This window comes from Stegostoma tigrinum, chromosome 28 (assembly GCF_030684315.1).
Source record: "Stegostoma tigrinum isolate sSteTig4 chromosome 28, sSteTig4.hap1, whole genome shotgun sequence".
Lineage (NCBI taxonomy): Eukaryota > Metazoa > Chordata > Chondrichthyes > Orectolobiformes > Stegostomatidae > Stegostoma > Stegostoma tigrinum.
The window spans coordinates 43,664,729-43,686,474 of NC_081381.1; the positions used below are offsets into that span (position 1 = coordinate 43,664,729).

Here is a 21,746-nt window from a genome sequence, read left to right on the forward strand (position 1 = left end):
TGTAGAATACGAAAACTCATTTCAAAAATATCCTTTCTTGGCACCAACTAATGCTACAAGCTGTTTGTCTTTATTTTTGCACTTTGGTTATCATACCACTGATATCCCACTCAGCAGGCACACAGGCAATACAGTCCGTGAATGCTGCCAATATTACTCTAGAGTCTCTGTAATGCATGGTACAAGGATAATGAATGAGACTTCACCCTTGGTTCCCCTTTTCCTAGATGACACTGGATTCCTAACTCCCTCTCGCAACTCTCAACCATGAAATGGCAGCCAAGGCAAGGTAGTCACCACGTAACTAATTACAAACATTAGTTACATATCTACCCTTAATGGAATCATGTATTAGCTCCCAAAAAGTAGGCATTCAACAGTATGTTCAACTTTAGTACATTTCTTGTAGGTGGTAAAACATTTACATACAATTAGAGTGGTGAGGGTGGTGGAAGTGTGGGGAAGGGGCAGGGAAAGCAAGTTTTGAGGTAAAAGAGGCTCATAAAAGTAATTTTATTCAGTAAAATGAGGACATGCACCAAATTGCAACAGTAGTTAGCAAACTGGAGAGGTAGCCAAGTGAAATAACCAGCATTGATCATGAATAGGAAATAAAATATGGTGGTTGGATCTCATGGTTGTGAAGACAATATGATACAAATTATATAGGGCTCTGGTGGTGCAGTGGTATCGTCTCTACTTCTGGGCCACAAGGTCAGGTTCAAGCACCACCGGCTCCAGAGGTGTGCAATAACAACAATCAACAGTTTGATTTGGGGAAAAATAATCTGGGAGAGAAATTATACCAAAGAGCAGGAATGCAGGACATGCGACAAGTTTGGTTTAATGAAGAAACAGCAATGGGTGCCTGAAGAAATGTTTCAATCCAAAAAAAGGAAAGTCCAAGTTCCTTGCATGTTGTTGGAGGAGAGGATGGAACACAATTTAATATTATTTGTCAACAAACTAATTAAGAGGAGAGTTAACTTAAATATTTAACAAAAACTAAAATGACGAATCATGTGTTTTTGTTCAATTTATTCTTAAGTCTCTTGAGAACAATTTCTATAACAGTAAAGAGGAAGAAATTGGCAACTACATGCACAAAAGCATCGCTTGTGGTTCGAGTGTTAAACAGTACACCAGTGAAAATCTGTAGAAACTGTGTTTCAACATTTCCCAACCAGGACAGAGTGAAATGAAAAGGAGAGAATTAAACCAAAAGTTGAAAACAAAAGATTTGGAGTGGAAATCAGAGGAAAAACAGAAATCTTTCAAATTTCTTTTCACATAATCATGTTCATATCACAGGTTTTTCAAAGCTTTACAATGAGCCAAGTACAAGAATGATTAGTGCTCAATTAGTAAATGAATTGCACAAGCACTAAATAAAACTATTACAATTCAATAGATTTTCGAACAGCAACACAAAGAAAGATTACCCATAATCCTTCCAATCTGTTTAAAGTAATATCCTCCAGCTAAAAGCCAACTTACTTTTTATTCCTCATTTCTGAAAGTACCCATTTCCCTCATCACTCTCTACATCACAATAAGCTTTATCTTCAACATATATGATCCTCCAACAGGGCACAATACAGAAGCGCACAAACTGAGCCCAACTCCAGACACAAAAAGAGCAAAAGTTCTGCAAACAGCATTCCTAATAGCTTTTGCTATCCCTAAAGAAGATTCAACATGACAAAGAGACTGTATTAGATTGTCTTGAAACTAAAGTTAGATACACACCTGTAAAAACTTTGGCGGCATCCTGAAGATTGGTGCTAAAGACGAGTGACTTTTCTAATTATAATAAAATGTGAGGCTGGATGAACACAGCAGGCCAAGCAGCATCTCAGGAGCACAAAAGCTGACGTTTCGGGCCTAGACCCTTCATCAGAGAGGGGGATGGGGGGAGGGAACTGGAATAAATAGGGAGAGAGGGGGAGGCGGACCGAAGATGGAGAGTAAAGAAGATAGGTGGAGAGGGTGTAGGTGGGGAGGTAGGGAGGGGATAGGTCAGTCCAGGGAAGACGGACAGGTCAAGGAGGTGGGATGAGGTTAGTAGGTAGCTGGGGGTGCGGCTTGGGGTGGGAGGAAGGGATGGGTGAGAGGAAGAACCGGTTAGGGAGGCAGAGACAGGTTGGACTGGTTTTGGGATGCAGTGGGTGGGGGGGAAGAGCTGGGCTGGTTGTGTGGTGCAGTGGGGGGAGGGGATGAACTGGGCTGGTTTAGGGATGCAGTGGGGGAAGGGGAGATTTTGAAACTGGTGAAGTCCACATTGATACCATATGGCTGCAGGGTTCCCAGGCGGAATATGAGTTGCTGTTCCTGCAACCTTCGGGTGGCATCATTGTGGCAGTGCAGGAGGCCCATGATGGACATGTCATCAAGAGAATGGGAGGGGGAGTGGAAATGGTTTGCGCTACAAGCACGATCAGACATTCCACTCCCGCACATCCCAGATGTCCAAGTTCTTTAAGGACCGCAACTTTCCCCCCACGGTGATTGAGAACGCCCTTGACCGCGTCTCCCGCATCTCCCGCGACACATCCCTCACACCCCGCCCCCGCCACAACCGCCCCAAGAGGATCCTCCTCGTTCTCACACACCACCCTACCAACCTCCGGATACAACGCATTATCCTCCGACACTTCCGCCATTTACAATCCGACCCCACCACCCAAGACATTTTTCCATCCCCTCCCCTGTCTGCTTTCCGGAGAGACCACTCTCTCCGTGACTCCCTTGTTCGCTCCACACTGCCCTCCAACCCCACCACACCCGGCACCTTCCCCTGCAACCGCAGGAAATGCTACACTTGTCCCCACACCTCCTCCCTCACCCCCATCCCAGGCCCCAAGATGACATTCCACATTAAGCAGAGGTTCACCTGCACATCTGCCAATGTGGTATACTGCATCCACTGTACCCGGTGCGGCTTCCTCTACATTGGGGAAACCAAGCGGAGTCTTGGGGACCGCTTTGCAGAACACCTCCGCTCAGTTCGCAACAACAACTGCACCTCCCAGTCGCAAACCATTTCCACTCCCCCTCCCATTCTCTTGATGACATGTCCATCATGGGCCTCCTGCACTGCCACAATGATGCCACCCGAAGGTTGCAGGAACAGCAACTCATATTCCGCCTGGGAACCCTGCAGCCATATGGTATCAATGTGGACTTCACCAGTTTCAAAATCTCCCCTTCCCCCACTGCATCCCTAAACCAGCCCAGTTCATCCCCTCCCCCCACTGCACCACACAACCAGCCCAGCTCTTCCCCCCCACCCACTGCATCCCAAAACCAGTCCAACCTGTCTCTGCCTCCCTAACCGGTTCTTCCTCTCACCCATCCCTTCCTCCCACCCCAAGCCGCACCCCCAGCTACCTACTAACCTCATCCCACCTCCTTGACCTGTCCGTCTTCCCTGGACTGACCTATCCCCTCCCTACCTCCCCACCTACACCCTCTCCACCTATCTTCTTTACTCTCCATCTTCGGTCCGCCTCCCCCTCTCTCCCTATTTATTCCAGTTCCCTCCCCCCATCCCCCTCTCTGATGAAGGGTCTAGGCCCGAAACGTCAGCTTTTGTGCTCCTGAGATGCTGCTTGGCCTGCTGTGTTCATCCAGCCTCACATTTTATTATCTTGGAATCTCCAGCATCTGCAGTTCCCATTATCTCTGACTTTTCTAATTACCTGGTATACTCATAAGCATCTTTAGGAAATGGTGACAGCCCATTTGAGAGGCCAACTGTAACATGCTTGTACAGCTCACGGTGGTAATTCAGAAGTAAGTCAAATTCTTTTTCCTTTATTCATTCACAGGACGAGGGTGTCGCTAGCTCGGCAGCATTTATTGCCTCACTGGAGGACAGGACCTCACTGTCACAGGAGTGTGCTGGCAGACAGCAAGCTGGGTTGAACTGTGTCTACTTTAATGCCAGGGGTATCCGGAATAAGGTAGGTGAGCTTGCATCTTGGAAAGGTACCTGGGACTTCGATGTTGTGGCCATTTCGGAGACATGGATAGAGCACGGTCAGGAATGGATGTTGCAGGTTCCAGGGTTTAGTTCTTTCATTACGGTCAGGGAAGGGAAGGCGGTAAAAGAGCGGTAGGTGTGGCTTTGTTAGTAAAGGACAGTATAACGGTGGCTAAAAGAACTTTTGATAAGGACTCGTCTACTGAGGTGGTATGGGCTGAGGTCAGAAACAGGAGAGGAGAGGTAACACTGCTGGGAGTATTTTTTATAGGCCCCCGAAAAGTTCCAGGGATGTGGAGGAGAGGATCGGCAAAACTATTCTGGGCAGGAGTGAAAAGAACAGGGTGGTCATTATGGGAGAACTTAACTTCCCTAACATTGACTGGAAATGCTATAACTCTAGTACGTTGGATGGATCAGTTTTTGTCCAACGTGTGCAGGAGGGTTTCCTGACTCAGTATGTCGAAGGGCCGACAAGAGGGGAGGCCACACTGGATCTGGTACTTGGTAATGAACCAGGCCAGGTGTTTGATTTAGAGGTAGGTGAGCACTTTGGAGAGAGTGACCATAATTCGGTTACATTTAGTTTAGCGATGGAAAGGGATAGGAACATGCCACAGTGCAAGAGTTATAGATGGGGGAAGGGCAATTATAATGCGATTAGGCAAGACTTAGGAGGCACAGAATGGGTTAGCAAAATGCAGGGCATGGGGACAATGGAGATGTGGAGCTGGTTTAAGGAACAGATATTGTGTGTCCTTGATAGGTATGTCCCTGTCAGGCAGGGAGGAAGCGATAAGGTAAGGGAACTGTAGTTTACTAAAGAAATTGTATCTCTTATTAAGCAGGAGAGGGAAGCTTATGTGACGGTGAGACAAGATGGCTCAGATGAGGTGATGGAGAGTTACAGATTAGCTAGGAAGGATTTAAAGAGAAAGTTAAGAGCAAGGAGGGGACATGAGCAGACATTCGCAGGTAGAATAAAGGAGAACCCTAAAGTTTTCTGTAGGTATGTGAGGAATAAGAGGATGACTAGGGTAGGAATAGGGCGAGTCAAAGACAGAAGTGGGAAGTTGTGTGTGGACCCTGTGGAGATTGGAGAGGTGCTAAATGATTATTTCTCATCTGTTTTCACTGAGGAACAGGAGAATATTGTAGAGGAGATGACTGAGTTACAGGCTACTAGAATTGAAAGGATTAAGGTTAGTAAGGAGGAGGTATTATCAATTCTAGAAGCTGTGAAGGTAGATAAATCCCCTGGGCCAGATGGGACTTTTCCGAGGGTTGTCTGGGAAACTAGGGAGGCGGCTGAGCCTTCGGCCTTGATCTTTCAGTCCTCATTGTCTACAGGTTTGGTACTAGAGGACTGCACATGTTGTGCCCTTGTTCAAGAAGGGCAGTAGGGATGACCCAGGTAATTATAGACCTGTGAGCCTTATGTTTGTTGTAGGAAAAATTTTGGAAAGGATTATAAGAGATAGGATTTACGATCATCTAGCAAGCAACAATTTGATTGGAGGTAGTCAGCATGGATTCGTCAAGGGAAGGTCGTGTCTCACAAACCTTATTGAGTTTTTTGAGAAGGTGACCAAGCATGTGGATGAGGGTAGGGCAGTTGACGTGGTGTATATGGACTTCAGTAAAGCCTTTGATAAGGGTCCAAATGGTAGGCTATTGGAGAAAATACAGAGGCACGGGATTGAGGGAGATTTAGCAGTTTGGATTAGAAACTGGCTTTCTGTAAGAAGGCAACACGTGGTAGTTGATGGAAAATATTCAGCCTGGAGTCCGGTTACTAGTGGTGTAGCTCAAGGATCTGTTTTGGTACCACTGCTGTTTGTCATTTTTATAAATGACTTGGACGCAGGCATAGGTGGATGGGTTAGTAAGTTTGCAGATGACACTAAAGTCAGTGGAGTGGTGGACAGTGTGATAGAACGTTGCAGGGAGACTTGGATAAACTGCAGAATTGGGCCGAAAGGTGGCAAACGGAGTTTAATACGGATAAATGTGAGGTGATTCACTTTGGGAGGAATATTAGGAAGGCAGAATACCGGGTCAATGGAAAGATTCTTGGTAGTGTAGATGTGCAGAGGGATCTTGGTGTCCATGTACATTGATCCCCGAAAGTTGCCACCCAGGTTGATAGTGCTGTTAAGAAGGCTTACTGTGTTTTAGGTTTTATCGGTAGAGGGATTGAGTTCCGGAGCCGTGATGACATGCTGCAACTGTACAAAATGCTAGTGCGGCCTCATTTGGAATACTGCGCGCAGTTCTGGTCGCCCCATTACAGGAAGGATGTGGAAGTAGTGGAAAAGGTGCAGAGGAGATTGACCAGGATGTTGCCTGGTCTGGAGCGCAGGCCCTATGAAGAAAGGCCGAGGGACTTGGGTCTGTTCTCATTGGAGAGAAGGAGGCTAAGAGGGGATTTAATAGAGGCATACAAGATGATCAGAGGATTAGATAGGGTGGACAGTGAGAGTCTTTTTCCGAAGATGATGACTTCAGCTTGTACGAGGGGGCATAGCTACAAATTGAGGGGTGATAGATTTAAGACAGATGTCAGAGGCGGGTTCTTTACTCAGAGAGGTAAGGGCGTGGAATGCCCTCCCTGCCAATGTAGTTAACTCAGTCACAGTAAGGGAATTTAAACAGTCCTTGGATAAGCATATGGATAATGATGGGATAGTGTAGGGGGAGGGGCTTAGATTAGTTCACAGGTCGGCGCAACATCAAGGGCCGAAGGGCCTGTTCTGCGCTGTATTGTTTTATGTTCTATTCCTAATTGCCCAGAGGGCAGTTAAGAGACAACCACAATGCTTTAATAATAATTGACCAACTCAATCAGCATGAATCAACTCGATTTTGAAAGACATTATTTCAGATATATTGCACTTAATAAAAACTACGTCTTACTTAGCTGTGCACCATCCCTAGTAAATTTCAGTTGAGTTAAAATTTGAAATCATCTTGCAAAAGACTACTGGATTTGGAATACATAAATTTGACACACTGATAATGGGAACTGCAGATGCTGGAGAATCCAAGATAATAAAATGTGAGGCTGGATGAACACAGCAGGCCCAGCAGCACAAAAGCAGACGTTTCGGGCCTAGACCTTTCATCAGAAGCTCTCTGATGAAGGGCCTAGGCCCGAAACGTCTGCTTTTGTGCTCCTGAGATGCTGCTGGGCCTGCTGTGTTCATCCAGCCTCACATTTTATTATCTTAAATTTGACACACTGTTTTGTGGTCGGTCAACACATTCCTAACGGTGATCAACCTGAACAGGGAGATTTAGCCATAGAGGCCTTGCTAGTCTGGCAAGGATATGGAGTAGTAATATGTGCACTTATGTTGATTACTAACAAGCTGTAACCATCACACAATACTAAAGATTTGGTGTTATGGACCTCAGAGAATATCAGAGAAATAGCCTAGACCGTAACTTTTATAACTCTGATGAAGGGTCTAGGCCCGAAACGTCAGCTTTTGTGCTCCTGAGATGCTGTTTGGCCTGCTGTGTTCATCCAAATTCGCACTTTGTTATCTTGGGTTCTCCAGCATCTGCAGTTCCCCTTATCTCTGGCTGTAACTTTTATCTTATACGAAGCCAAATGTAAGGCATTGCATTCCAGATGTGACTTAACTGATTGAACTAGTAGGCTTTAAGCAAAACACACTTTATTCTTATACCACAGTTAAGGTATAAACTAAAAAAATTGGTATAACTTTAACTGTATGGAGTCGGCCTCATTAGGGGCATTTAAGCCTCTATTAGATAGGCATATGGATGACTATAAGGTAGTGGTGGAGGTTAGATAGACCTTAGGCTTTGGGTAAAAGTTCAGCACAACATCGGGGGGTCAAAGGGCCTGTACTGTGCTGTATCGTTCTATGTTCTATGTTCCATGTATCAAAACACTTAAAATTATTTATTGTTTGACTATTACACGTCAATTGTTACAATATAGCAGCATCCAATAAACATAAAGGCCTAGGCAAAAATCAACAAAACCGTTTCACTCATGTGCTATCTCCAGTCCAGAGGAAAAGTCAGAATAATGAAATGAGCAGCAGAGCTCAAGATTTTACATCAAAAGCGAGAGCCTTATCTCGCAGTTCCATCTCCAAAATCCCAATTTCAACAACTGAAAGGAAAACTAAAACCCAGGTCTGAGAGAGCCTGGCACCACCCATATATGTTCTTTTTGTCTAACTTTAAAAAAGGTAAAGCTATTTACTCTGCTTTCCATGGAGCAGACACCTGGTACAATGCTTGCAACACACCTCTCCAAAAAGAACAGTTTACAGCAAAATCCTTTTACAGGCACATCTGTCACAAACAACAAATATCTGACCAATCAGCCTATCTATTCAAGGCCTGAAATTTCACTCTCCACTACTGCAACTTGGTGTTTAAACCATTCCAGGGCCTTCACCTTGATTGGGAGTGCATTCCCAGCAGTTATCACAATTTGCGTGAAGTATTTTCTGATAGCACTCCAAAGATAATCATTTTTAGTTAGAACCTCCGAGTTTAAAATATTTGTAACTCTCAGGTTATCACCTGGAAACCTTAGGCTCAGATGAAACATCCATGCCTTCAGTCTTTACACATACCCAATCCATTGATTTTCCTGTACTTCACCTTCAAGTTACTGTCTCCCTTCTATCTTTGTAAGCAGAACTGAAGAGATTTCCCCAAATGATAGAACAGTCAAATTGGGCAATGGTGCCTTAGAGTGTGAGATCTCTAAAGTGTCTGAAAGTAGGAATAAACAGAACTTTTTTGAGTGGTAAGTACTGATCAATAGGGTACCGCAGACATATTGCTCCAGCCCCAGCTATTTACAATACGTATTAATGATACAACTGAAAGACTAAATGTAATACCTCAAAAGTTTGTAAACAAAAAGTTGAGTGGGAGAGTGAACTGTGAAGAGGATGCAGAGATGCTTCAGTGCAATTTAATGAAGTTGAGAGTGTGGGAAAATGTGTGGCGGATGAAGCGTAATGTGGATAAATGTAAGGTTATCCATTTTGTCAGATTATGTCAATGGCAATAGGTTAGAAAGGGAGAAATGCAATTGACCCTGGGAGTCTTTGAACATGAGTTATTGAAAGCAAATATGCAGGTGCACCTAGCAGTGGAAGTAGCTGATGATTTGTTGGACTTCATAGTAACAGAATTCAAGTACATGGGCAGGGATTTCTTACGTCAATTGTTCAGGGCCTTGGTCAGACCACACCTGAATCGAGTGCACTTTTGCTCTCCTTATCTGAGGAACGATGTTCTGTCTATGACAGGAGTGAATTAAGAGTTAACCAGACTGGTTCCATGGATGGCAGAACTGACAGAGGAAGAGAAACTGGATCAGTTCAGACTATGTTCAAAAGAGTTTAGAAGAACGAGGGGAATCTCACTAGAAACCTATAAAATTTTAACAGGATTCGACAAGTAGAAGTGGGAAGGCTGTTTCCCAATGTTCAGAGATACCACAACCAGGAGTTACAGTTTAAGGATACAGAGTCAGCCATTTAGGGCTGAGATGGGGAGAATCGGGTAAGCTTGTGGAATTCTCTGCTACAGAAAGCTGTGAAGGCCAAAACACAATGTTTACAAGGGATTAATGGAGAAGGGGTGAAAATGGGAACACAGTACTGAGTTGCATAATAAGTCATGATTGCATTGAATGGTGGAGCAGGCTCAAAAGGGCCAAATGGCCTACTATTGCACCTATTTCCTATGCTTCTGTGTAACCACCATCAACACACAAAACCAGCAATGGGGAAGGGAAAGGCAGTCTAATTGGCATCATGATTTCTTCTCAGCACTCTATGAGCAACTTGCTTTCTTTCAGAAATTTGCAACCCAATTTACAATAAATAAGTTGTTTAATTGGATATCTGGAAAATCTAAAGGCACATTTAGGCATTTTGTTTTGCTAAGCAGTGCATAATGTCAGTTTTTGATTTTTTTTTAAAAGAAGCTTCCTACAGCTCTTTGTCGCATCCCATCTCTCTTTAAAACTATATCTCTTGACAATCTCTTGCGGCAGAGGATGACTCTTGTAAATGGCTGGGTGAAAGTGAGATGTATGGATTACCACACAGCTTATAAGTCCCCATCTTTGCCTTCTAGGTTTTCCAACAGCAAAGACAGTTCCAGCTAATGGAGGTGAAGACGGTTTTATTGGCTGCAGCTGCTGACCCCTCTTTTCATTTCTCTTGCTGTTCTCTTTTAATGGCTGTCCTTTTCAGGGTCTTCAGTCAATACTATTTTTGATGCTGGATCATCATTTTGCTTGTGATTGTCTGAGAAGGTCGTTGAAACATTCTCTTTGGTCGCTATGCAAATGGATTCTCAAGTGTTTTATCCAGTTTGAGCAAACTGGCAACATGCTCCATCCATCTCAATTCTTATGAGAATATCATTGCCTCTATACATTGTTAGAAATGAGAGACTTATAAGACCATAATATATTTTAAACTAGATAATACCCAGTAAACAGATGATTTTAATAAAGCCTACTGAATGTCAAGCAGTTTTTTAAAAATCTGACACTAAAGAGGGTCAGGTCTTTTTTGGACAGAGGAGGACAAAATGGGATTTCTTGCTATGATGAGCAGCATGAAATGCTTTTGTATTAACAGACTAGCAGAATGCTTTTTAAAGTTAGCTTTCTATTTCAAAAGAAGAGAACTGTTGGGACTTGAGATTTCAGGAACAAATTGGCAAGATGGGCCCTACTGATGGAATTGTTCTGAATAACTGTCAGAGCAGATCAAATTCTGAAAAAACACCTGGGTGCAACAGGAAGCAGTGAGCTTGTTCAAATGTGGGAGTGTCCTCAAACATTATCTTGTCTTACAAGTCCTATACCTTAAGTGTAGTATGAAGTAAAAACGACCATATGGTGTATTTAGAGTGAGTTAGTTAGTATTTGTATTCTAACCTTTCCTTTAAGTTGGCACCTCAACCGTCTGTTAATATGCTCAATTTACACAGTCTTGTTTGTTATGAGAAAAGTCTTGCATGAAATTTTGGCCTGTGATTCTTAGCCAATTCTTTGGAATATTTTTAATAAAGACACTGGTCTGTGCAGAAATTATAACAATTTTGTATTGTGTCTTAGAAGGTGCTCACATTTTTTTTTATTTTGCCCACTTGATTCGCAAGATCTTTCTCAAACAGCAACGGCATTGTTACTTTAGGGCTCCATTATGGCACTGAAATTGTCTAAGCTTCAGTACCCTAGAAAAGAATGGGGAGACCCACTGTCCAAGTGACTTTGAGTAGGCATCAATGCTTCAAAATACAAGCGTGTAATTTACATAGACTAAGTAGGTACTTTGGATTTGGGGATGTACATTATCTAAAGTCAAATTTTTGGAATAGGTAGTCCTCAAACACTACATTTTAAAACAGTATATCATGAATCTCAATTGAAGATGCTGGATTTCATGTTTGATTGTTAGAACATTAGTCTTCCTGAAATTCTTCAATGAAAGTTCCATTTTCCTGTAGGCTTCAGTGAATACATACATCAACCGTTGCAGTTTTTCAGAAACAGCATTAACTCTTACATCTTCAGAACATTGTGGTTTTATAACTGAAGGAAGATGTAGCTTGGATGTAACATCCAGCCATTCAAAGTTGAAGATTTCACCACCAGCGCAATTAGTTATCTCTACACCTTTTAGGGGAAGATAGGTACCGGCTTGTCAGTAATAGGTTGCAGCAAGTTAAGAGGAGTCTTGGTCCAACAGCCCGCTGTTCAGCAGAGGGGTTGTCTCTAGAGGAGCCATCATGCTAATCTGCTATTTTCACATTGTCAAGTAGGAGATTGGAAATGTTACGAACATCGCTGGTATGCATATCACTGTTGCAACTTTGAGGGAAGTTCAATTCAAAAAACTGAAATCTTCAAGATCAAAAAAAACCTACAAAGTAATTTTACGTTCTCTGCGCTTTGCATAAAATTGTTGAGCTGTCAAGATCATGTAGGTTGCTCATCCAATGGGATAAAAGCCAGTGGAGCATTGGAAGGAACTCAACAAGTTGGCGTCTTGACAAATATATGAATAGGATGGAAATAAAGGAATATGGTCCCCAGAAGGGTAGGGGGTTTTAGTTGTGACAGGCAGCAGGTCGGTGCAGGCTTGCAGGCCCGAAGAGCCTGGTCCTGTGCTGTAATTTTCTTGATTTCTTAAGAGTTGAGGTAGTGTTCAAGCTGGGATTTTGCCAATAGTTGAGAGCAACATTATGCCCCTGTACTTGCTTAAGTTTGACATTTCTCCTTTCTTGAAGATTGCCATCACCATGGCAACTCACAGGTCATTTGGAATTTAAACATTCTTCCAAAGTTTCACAAATAACTATATATATTTGAGAGATCAGAATGCTACCTCCATATTTCAATACTACCACATAGACTGCTTGTACTGTCTGGATATCAACTGCTGCCATTTCCAACGTTAGATCACAGCCTAGCTCGATCCTGATCTGGAAGACGTTCTGTGAGGTTCTGTCTGAGTACTGACACAGCATGCACTTTCCAGTGAGTAATGGACTGTCCATGACTTTGGGGAGAATTTTTCCATCTGAATGGTGTTAAACCCTCTGATTTCTTGGTTGCCTTGAAAAAGGTCACAGCATGCATGTCATCTAACAGTTGAATTTTCTCAGCCTCCTCTGTCCATCGTTTGATTTCCAAATCACAGGTTCTTGAAACTTCAGATTTAAGGGTTTGGAGGCTGAGCCTTTCTATGAGTTTGAAAACTATTGCCAGTTTTGGAATCCTGACTATTTGCAACTGGTAAGTTTTCATGGTTCTATTCTGCACTGAGTCAATCCAGTTCAAGCAGGATTTGGTTTGACATGAATGCATAACGATGGATTTCAATCATTGTTGGTTGAGATAAATCCTTCTCTTCATGAGCACTTTTGTACAAGGGACTCCAGAAATCTGTGAATTCTACTAAAGCACATCTGGTCCAAGAGATGCTAGGTGGCAATGTTTAATTCTGATCAACTGGTAAGGGGCTTAGTGAAAGATTTTTGATGGACCATCAGGAAGAGGAATTCAAAAGTTACAAGAATTGAGTGAGAATGAGGCAGGCAGAGAAAAGAGAAGCTACTCCATGCTGAGGTGCTGTAGTTAGCTTCACTATTGGGAATGTAGCTAAACTGCACACACTCTGTACAGGGGCTCAGTGAAGGATCAAGATCAGCTGTTTGATTCAATGCTGGTAGAACTCAGGAAAATGTTCTAGGAATTAGCAGTCAGGACTCAGAAGCTTGGAAAGATGAGAAACTGGAAACATTGTTAGCTTTGTGTTGGGTCAAGCATTGAATACATCACCACTAAGCCTATGAGCACCAATACTTCAAAACACTCAGACTGGGGTCGAAAAGTTCAAGTAGTATTTGCTTGAAGCAATCAAAGATGATTAGAGCTTGGGGAGATAAATCAGGGAAGCACTGATTGATAAAGCTAGCGATGCTGAAGAACTGGATTATACCATGAGTGAATATGTTGGACTGCAGCTCAAGTCCATGCAAGTGTAAACCCAGAAAAGGAAGGTGACTGACCACAATGGGAGCAGTTATTGAAGCAGTCCATTACATAACAGCTCAAACAGCAGTTACGAACTCAGAATGGTAGATAAGAACAACTGTGGTGCTTTGTGAAGTTTAATTTTATTTATTGACCCACTGCATAATCAAGGAATTGCTGAGAAATCTATGAGGCTGCCTTGCTTACATTTGCCAATTTTGCGCACACTGTGGGGTGTTCGATCACAGTCCATTACCCATATGGACCACATGAATTTTGTTAGATTGCAAGTTAGATTTATTACTGTTCTAACATTGTTTACTAAAGTTTATTAGAGTTTGTTCAAAACAGCAGAATCCTGTGGGTTTACTCTCTTACTGAATTCCCTGAATCTCTCATTTTGTCTACTTTAAAAATAAATGTTACTGGCCCCTGGCCACATCATACCTAACTCTGAAGATCTGGTCTGGGATCGCGACACTGCTCATGTTGGATGTTGCTTCTTGGAGGTGATCATCCATTCCTGTATTTTCCAACTGATTTGTTTTTTGAATTCCTTGAGCTTGGCACAGTTTGACAGTCGAGAGTCTCAAACAGTACCTTTACCTGTTACAACTGTCAGTTTATTTGGACAGCTGACTCAACTGCCACATTGTAACCATAGCATATTTAATGTGCACACAACCGAGCCCTAAAGCTGACAATCATAGTTAAGAGGTGATATTAACAAAACTTACTGCTCAGCATTATAGAAATTTTAACCAATATTTGCTTCAAAAAGGTCCTTACCACTTTATCCAAACCATTTTTAGAATACATATTCCAAACAAAAAAATAGACAGGGCCCTGTTCTTTGCATACAAAGAATGCACTGCACCTGTTTCAACACAACCAAACAGGTTACCAGTCAGCCACTGGTTCATTTCTCAGAGCAAAGCTCTGACCACAGGCAAACCACCTGGTTTCAAATTTAAATAAAGTCTGGCTGTTAACTGTCAATTGGTTTTAATGGCCACATTCTCCATGGCAAGAGTCTCCCATTCAGAACTCACTTGCTAAACAATCAGCACTCTCCTCTCATAGAATCACAGAATCCCGACAGTGTTAAAGCAGGCCACTTGGCCCATTTAGTCCATACTGATCATCCGAAGAGAGTCACAACCCATCCAGACCCATCCCCTTACCCTGTCCTTGTAACACGGCATTTCCCATGACCAATCCACTTAACCTGCTAATCTTTGGACTGTGGGAGGAAACCCACACAGTTACAAGAATGGGCAAACTCCACTTAGTCACTCGAGGGCGATATTAGACCTGGGTCCCTGGCACTGTCAAGCAGCAGTGCTAAACATTGAGCCACCATGCTGCCTCGCTCTCATCCAGCATAGAAGTTAGTTTTCCCATTGAATTTATATTTTTGTGCAATGCCCTGACAAATAAGCAAAATGAAAAGCTTTGAAACATGCAATTTCAGCAAAACTCAAAAATGTTTAAAACCTGTTGTCTTTCTTTGCCCCCAATTTAAATTAATAATTTTCAACAAATCTTCAATATCAATCTTCATTTTTCAACATAAACAAAATGTTCAATTGCAAAAAATCATAAGTAACTATAGGGGCTAAAATAGAGACAAAGCTATTTTACTTGATAAAACCTGTCTTTCCCACAGGTTGGAAAATTTAAGGGATTATTGCTGCTCAAACTATATACAGGTCACTTATAGCAATCCAACAATGGAATCAGAAACAAATTTTTATTTCGCCAATGTCAGAGGCAACATTTCAGAAAAGTCACATTAGAAGCGACTTTCAAAGTACCATTTGCTGTTTCTCACAGATGTTACATTAGCTCAGGACCTGTGACCAGCTATGGTCATTTTGTTTTAGCATAAAGTGCATTCCCATTCATAGTCTCTGACTAAACAGATCACTAAAGAACGATAGCAACAGGTCATCCTCTCCCCACCCAAGTGGTTCTCTGCCAAGAGACTCCAGCCTCAGAGAAGATTTTAGAGGCTCTGCCAGTTGGTTTGGTGAACAAATATCAGTACCCGATCAAGTCTGTTTAGATGGGTAAATAGACTCAGTGATAGAATGACTTGCAGATGCATTTAATTTAAATTTTTATTGCTGGAAACCACTTGCACATTTGCAAATGTCCCTCTATATCAATATTTACGTTAAGATTTTTAAAAATCCATCCCCATTCGTTACTGTATTCGTAAACCACACACCACTTTCAATTACTAGATAAATTAGCTGGTAGATACAGCTTCTCTTCCAAGGTGGAATATATTCAAGCAAGTACTAGAAATATTCCATTAGTAGTATGCTGGAGTCAAGTTCTATATCCTCCTTTGGGTCAAATGGCCTGTTGAACCCACCAATAAAACTGAGGCAGTGCTCCTGCAGTAACTTGCAAAGGAATCAAGTGAGCTGACTGGCTGCTGAATAATTTCTTAGATCACTTGTAAGCATCAGGCAAATTTCCAGATTTCCCACACATAATATTATGCTAACCAACAGAATCAAAAGACTACAATAGATTGCTACTGTTGTTACTTAGCAATATTAATTTTAGCTTTAGCGAAATATGTTTCACATTCTTTCATCTACAGTAATGATAAAATATACTTGGAAATATTTACTATAATGTGACACAAACTAGAACTCTCACTTTCATAGCTTAGTATGGAAACTGCATAGTCCAAATGAGTGAAAAGTATCAAATATTGGCTCCACACACTACAACACAATTCAATTTCCAGATCACAGAAATCACTTCTTAAGAACATTAGAAATTAACATGGTATGAAAAACAAAACGTGAAAAGGCAGAATGCTGTATGTAAATCTTATTCAATTCATGGAAATTGCTTATTCAATGACTCAACCCTTTAATCACAGGTAATGTGGCGAATCCTCGCTGCACAGGAATAGACTAAAAACTGAAAACCATGAACATTTTGGTTCCATAACATTATCTAAATGCTCTAGTTGCATTTGGTGCAATAGTCTACGTGTAAAGACCACATCTTTTTATTTTTCTATATTTTTCATTGTGAACTGAAAAGGGGAAGATGGCGGTTTTAAAACCAAGGACTGTGGAAAGGATAACAAAGTGTGGAGCTGGATGAACACAGCAGGCCAAGCAGCATCTCAGGAGCACAAAAGCTGACGTTTCAGGCCTAGATCCTTTATCAGAGAGGGGGATGGGGAGAGGGTTCTGGAATAAATAGGGAGAGAGGGGGAGGCGGACCGAAGATGGAGAGAAAAGAAGATAGGTGGAGGGGGGATAGGTCAATCCAGGGAAGACGGACAGGTCAAGGAGGTGGGATGAGGTTAGTAGGTAGGAAATGGAGGTGCGGCTTGAGATGGGAGGAAGGGATGGGTGACCCATCCCTTCCTCCCATCTCAAGCCGCACCTCCATTTCCTACCTACTAACCTCATCCCACCTCCTTGACCTGTCCCCTCCCTACCTCCCCACCTACACTCTCCTCTCCACCTATCTTCTTTTCTCTCCATCTTCAGTCAGCCTCCCCCTCTCTCCCTATTTATTCCAGTTCCCTCTCCCCATCCCCCTCTCTGATGAAGGGTCTAGGCCCGAAATGTCACCTTTGTGCTCTTGAGATGCTGCTTGCCCTACTGTGTTCATCCAGCTCCACACTTTGTTATCTTGGATTCTCCAGCATCTGCAGTTCCCATTATCTCTGACTGTGGAAAGGATTATTGCTCTTTTTAAGAAATTTAAGTTACCTGATAATCACTGTAAGGGTAGTTTATACTGCTGTTTGTTCAATCAGTGGAAGAGGTCACTACAGATGAGCTGGAGCTCGAGGGTGTGTATGAAAGGGAGATTCAGCTGCCAACAAGTAGTTGATTCACCTGTGCAGTGGTAACCCACTGTGAATGACAAAAGCCTTCTGCCTGTTAACAACTTGACTGCTCCAAGGTAGCTGAACTGCTTGCGAGACAATGTTTGGGAAAGGTCAACAATCTCCAACAATTAAGGAACTATACTTTTTGTAGAGGGAAAAACCTCAAGCCTGAAGAAAGGCAGTTTGTTGTCCTTGCGTGAAAGCTATAGCTTTTGTCCAATAAGACAGACACTATAATTGGGAGAGATAATGGGAACTGCAGGTGCTGGAGAATCCGAGATAACAAAGTGTGGAGCTTGACAAACAGCAGGTCAAGCAGCATCTTAGGAGCACAAAAGCTGACGTTTCAGACCTAGACCCTTCATCAGAAACGTGGAATGGGGGCAGGGTTCTGAAATAAATAGGGAGAGAGGGAGAGGCGGATCGAAGATGGATACAGGAGAGTTGCAGTGGGACAGAGATCCCCTGAGGTTTGTCCGGAGGGAGGCGGGTAACTTCTTCAGCTTAGGCATCCCTGGGATAGGCTTCGCAGTGAGCCACCTCCCCCTTGCTCCCTATTTATTTCAGGACCCTCTCCCCATCCCTCTTTTCTGATCAAGGGTCCAGGCCTGAAATGTCAGCTTTCATGCTCCTAAGATGCTGCTTGGCGTGCTGTGTTCATCCAGCTCCACACTTTGTTATCTCACTATAATTGTGAGCCAGTTATTGTGTCTCCTGCTAGCACATGAAAATATCTGGAGAAGGAAGAGCTTGGAGCGATGTCAGGACAAGCAAAATGGATCATCTCAGAAAACTGTGGAAACAGTCTAATGAATTACCTTCCATGTCTTTCCCTCTGCCAATGACACCCATTTTCACTTATGTATGCATGCGCATGCATGTGAGGAGCGAGAAAATGAGTGCATTAGGAGCTTTAACTAGTAATTATATGTTGAAGGTTCAAAATTGTGTATGTATGGCTAGAATCTATTTATTTGTTCAGTTCAACTGATCTATGCTATTAAACTGGGTCTAGAACACTAGTAGATCAGGGAATTTTGTACACTTGGATAAAATTTTCAACTTTTGCGACAATTCTGGCAACAGCAGGACTTAATTTCCAGCGTGCTATGCCACTGAGGCATAACATACTTCACAAATATAAATTACAATGTCAAGTACCATACTGGACTGCTCAAACACTACACGAGGCGAGCATTCAAAAGTTCTTTGCAGAAAGCTGACTTGAGAAGCAGCAACTGACATTTGTGGTTATGCTGAGTGCCTGCAATGTTACAACTGTGCTAAACTTGGTAATGTACTGACCTTACAGTTCATACTATGGTTTACAACGAAATCCTCAATGTATTCCCAATTGTTCTGTCACAAAAACATGTACATAGATAATTCATGTAAGTATCCTTGACTCTCTTGTGCAATGTGCTCTCATTATACTTTCACAGCAAATCAGTTTAATCATAACCCATCATACTTGCTATTTTACCGCACATGTTCTGATAAAATCAGCCATCAAGAGAAAACACTAAACTTGGGCCCAGTGCTTCCTCAGAAAGAAAGAATAAAAGTGAAGTTACAATTATTCAACAGATAACTATCAACTAAAATTACTTTGTCAAGAGCAACAAGGTGGTATAGCAGTTAACTTGCTACAGGAAGATTTAAGACAGGTTTGCCACAGTGTGGCAGCCACAAACTTCCAATGTAGCAGAAAAGACAAAGGTAAAGTCACCATAGTCCCAGATGGCCATAGTGCTTCTCTCTCAGGGAGAGCAAGGGGGAGGGACAGCGCAAGAGAGCGACACACAGAGAGTGAGAGTGAGAGACGGTGCTATGACTGCTGGTAATTTAACCTGAAGTTCAATACGCCTCAGGTAAGGGGAAAGGTTAAAAAGGGGGGTCCATTCATGGATACCCCATGCTCCTAATATCACATAACAACATTTCAAGATCTAAAGTGCAAGTTACTTGCCCAGGTATATCAGAGCAGCTTCAAATGAAGGAAATCCTAAGATCAAGAATGGGATTGAGAGAGAAATCTTTTAATTAAAAATTCTCACCACCAGAAATGGCAAAATAAAAAGTTCGTGGATAACTGCAAAAATTAACAGTCTACAACTTGTCCTTTGAACCACAATTCATTATCAAACTGGCTTCAGAAGTAAAGTATGGAATACAACTTTAGAGTAGCCTACATGCTTTTTTTAAAAAATGTATGTCCACATCTGGTTCAACAAGTACTGGATAGTCTGAAAAGCTCTGTATTTAATGGTCCCTTTGGGATCTTGTGTATCTTGGAACAGAAGTCTACTTTGTCATCTGAATTATGGACCTTAAAATAACTTCACACTAATAATACGGATGTATCATAGTATTACCATCCTCCACAGCTGACATGAAATAGGTTATATTCCAAAATCTCCAAACTACAACCTAGTTCACAACTATTTAATCCAAATTCAAGAATTACTTTCTGAACTTTATTGCAGCCAAGTAGCATCTGAGTTGGACGTGGCTAGGCTAAAGCTTTTTATTTTTCCCTATTCCTTCATTTCCCCATCCCAAGAAGGAAAAATCTCTCTTTTTTTTATTACTTGTTACCTGAGAGAGGCCTGGCGAGGAGGCATGGCCTGGCGGTGTCGCAGGGAGGTTTGGATGACCCTTGTTTAGTTCATGTGTTGTGTAAGCAGCAGGTCCTGCCTGTTTGGGCACCTGTGAGACCTGACAGAGACACTAAATGTTAGGACAAATTGGTATTCTTAAAGCATATTAACATGCAATTTACTTTTCCATAAGATAATGCATCTAACTGCAATTAGGTTCTCTGGGTCACATATTCTGTTGGGGAACAAAGCCGACTGTGCAGTTTCCCACTAAAATACTAAAAAGATAGGTACTGTAATTTGAAGTCGAATTATCTACAATTTCAAAAAAGAGGAAGCTATTCTGTAACCTTAATAAATGTTGTTAAAGGCACTGAAATAAGGGATGCATTTGGGTGAAAAAAAATCAACTGCTATTTTAATATCAATTTAAAAAGTTAAATCTAAATTGATCAAATCAGCAGTAAAGGTCCAAGAATACTGCAAACCTAAGCAGTGGCATTTAAGCCCCTTCTACCTCAAACATTGCTATCCAACTAAAGGACAAATTAATTAAACTAGATGAATTACGGAACACTGCATACTGATTATGCAGCCTAAAATTTTCCAGTTTTATTTTTACTTGTAATACAAGGTGCTTTCTTCCCCTTGAAGGGCATCTTCCAAGTTCTCTGCGTTATAAATCATTTGGTGAGGTTAAGGAAATACAGTTGTGAGCACTTAAGTGCAAACTTTTGACATTTACAATTTTAAGACATATACAGTTAAAGCAGTACAGTTGACGCCTTTCAAATTTAACATGACTGATTTTCATTCTTGGAGTAAAGCCCTCAGTAGTGGCAGAATATCAGTTCAACTTTGGTATAAATCTCATAGATCATATGCCTAACCCCTCAGTCAGGGAACTTTGTAGCCTAAAGGAGACTTGCATAGAGGAAGCAACCTAGAAATAAGCCAAGTGCACAGTTAGTTACTAAAGCTCATAAACAAGACTAAGCCTTTGTGCAGGCAAATCTCACAGAGGATTAACTGGCAGCAAACAGGGCCATTGTAATTTTAATCAATGAAACATTGTGGAGCTGACAATTTTCTCAAAAAAGTGTGAGTATAACAAAAGCAACCCCAGATACTCAAATTATTCAGGCAGGACCTGGCCACTCACAGGTAAATGTTCTAACACAAATTATAGGCAATTTCTATTCTATTCATAAAAGGTCTATTCAATACAAAATGAAATTCTGTCGCACATTTATTGGTTAGCAAAGATGCATCTTGAAAATGTAGCCCATATGGAGTTGTACCATGTCAGATTACAACTGATTAAGACATAGCTATCAGTAATATTCAATCTATTCTTAAACATCCAGACTGCTATTCTGACTGCACGCTTCATTCAATAAACAAGAAGTTTTTAATCAGGAAATTCACTGCCGCTCGAGCAGACCTTGTTGATCTGAGTACCAGTTATGGCACTTGAACTTGTTGGCATGCCAGTTTACTAAACACGTTTTCCCACAAGAGTTATGTTCAGTGAAAAGAATAGATGGAGAATAACTGAAAAGTTACATTCCCGTGGAAAAAACAGGCTGATATATCTGTATATTAAGTTCAAGATAATGATGAATGATGCAGTTTTCTATCAAAGGTCAAGGTAAGAATAATAAAAGTTACACCTTTCAAGCATTAACAACTTGTGGCAAAAACAGAAAAGCATTTTTCCGA

General features: G+C 41.8%; 1 protein-coding gene across 16 annotated transcripts in view; it reads right to left on the minus strand.

Moving 5' to 3' along the window:
- LOC125466588 (eukaryotic translation initiation factor 4 gamma 3-like) overlaps nt 1–21,746 on the minus strand; it is a 327,506-nt gene that overhangs the window by 223,204 nt on the left and 82,556 nt on the right. For 13 of the 16 annotated variants that reach the window (XM_048561256.2, XM_048561264.2, XM_048561261.2 and 10 more), the window contains one exon: nt 20,023–20,142. The exons of the other annotated variants lie outside the window; for them this stretch is intronic. In XM_048561256.2, the coding sequence (XP_048417213.1) occupies nt 20,023–20,142 (120 nt within the window). The remainder of the gene's footprint in view (nt 1–20,022; nt 20,143–21,746) is intronic. 16 annotated transcript variants of the gene reach the window in all.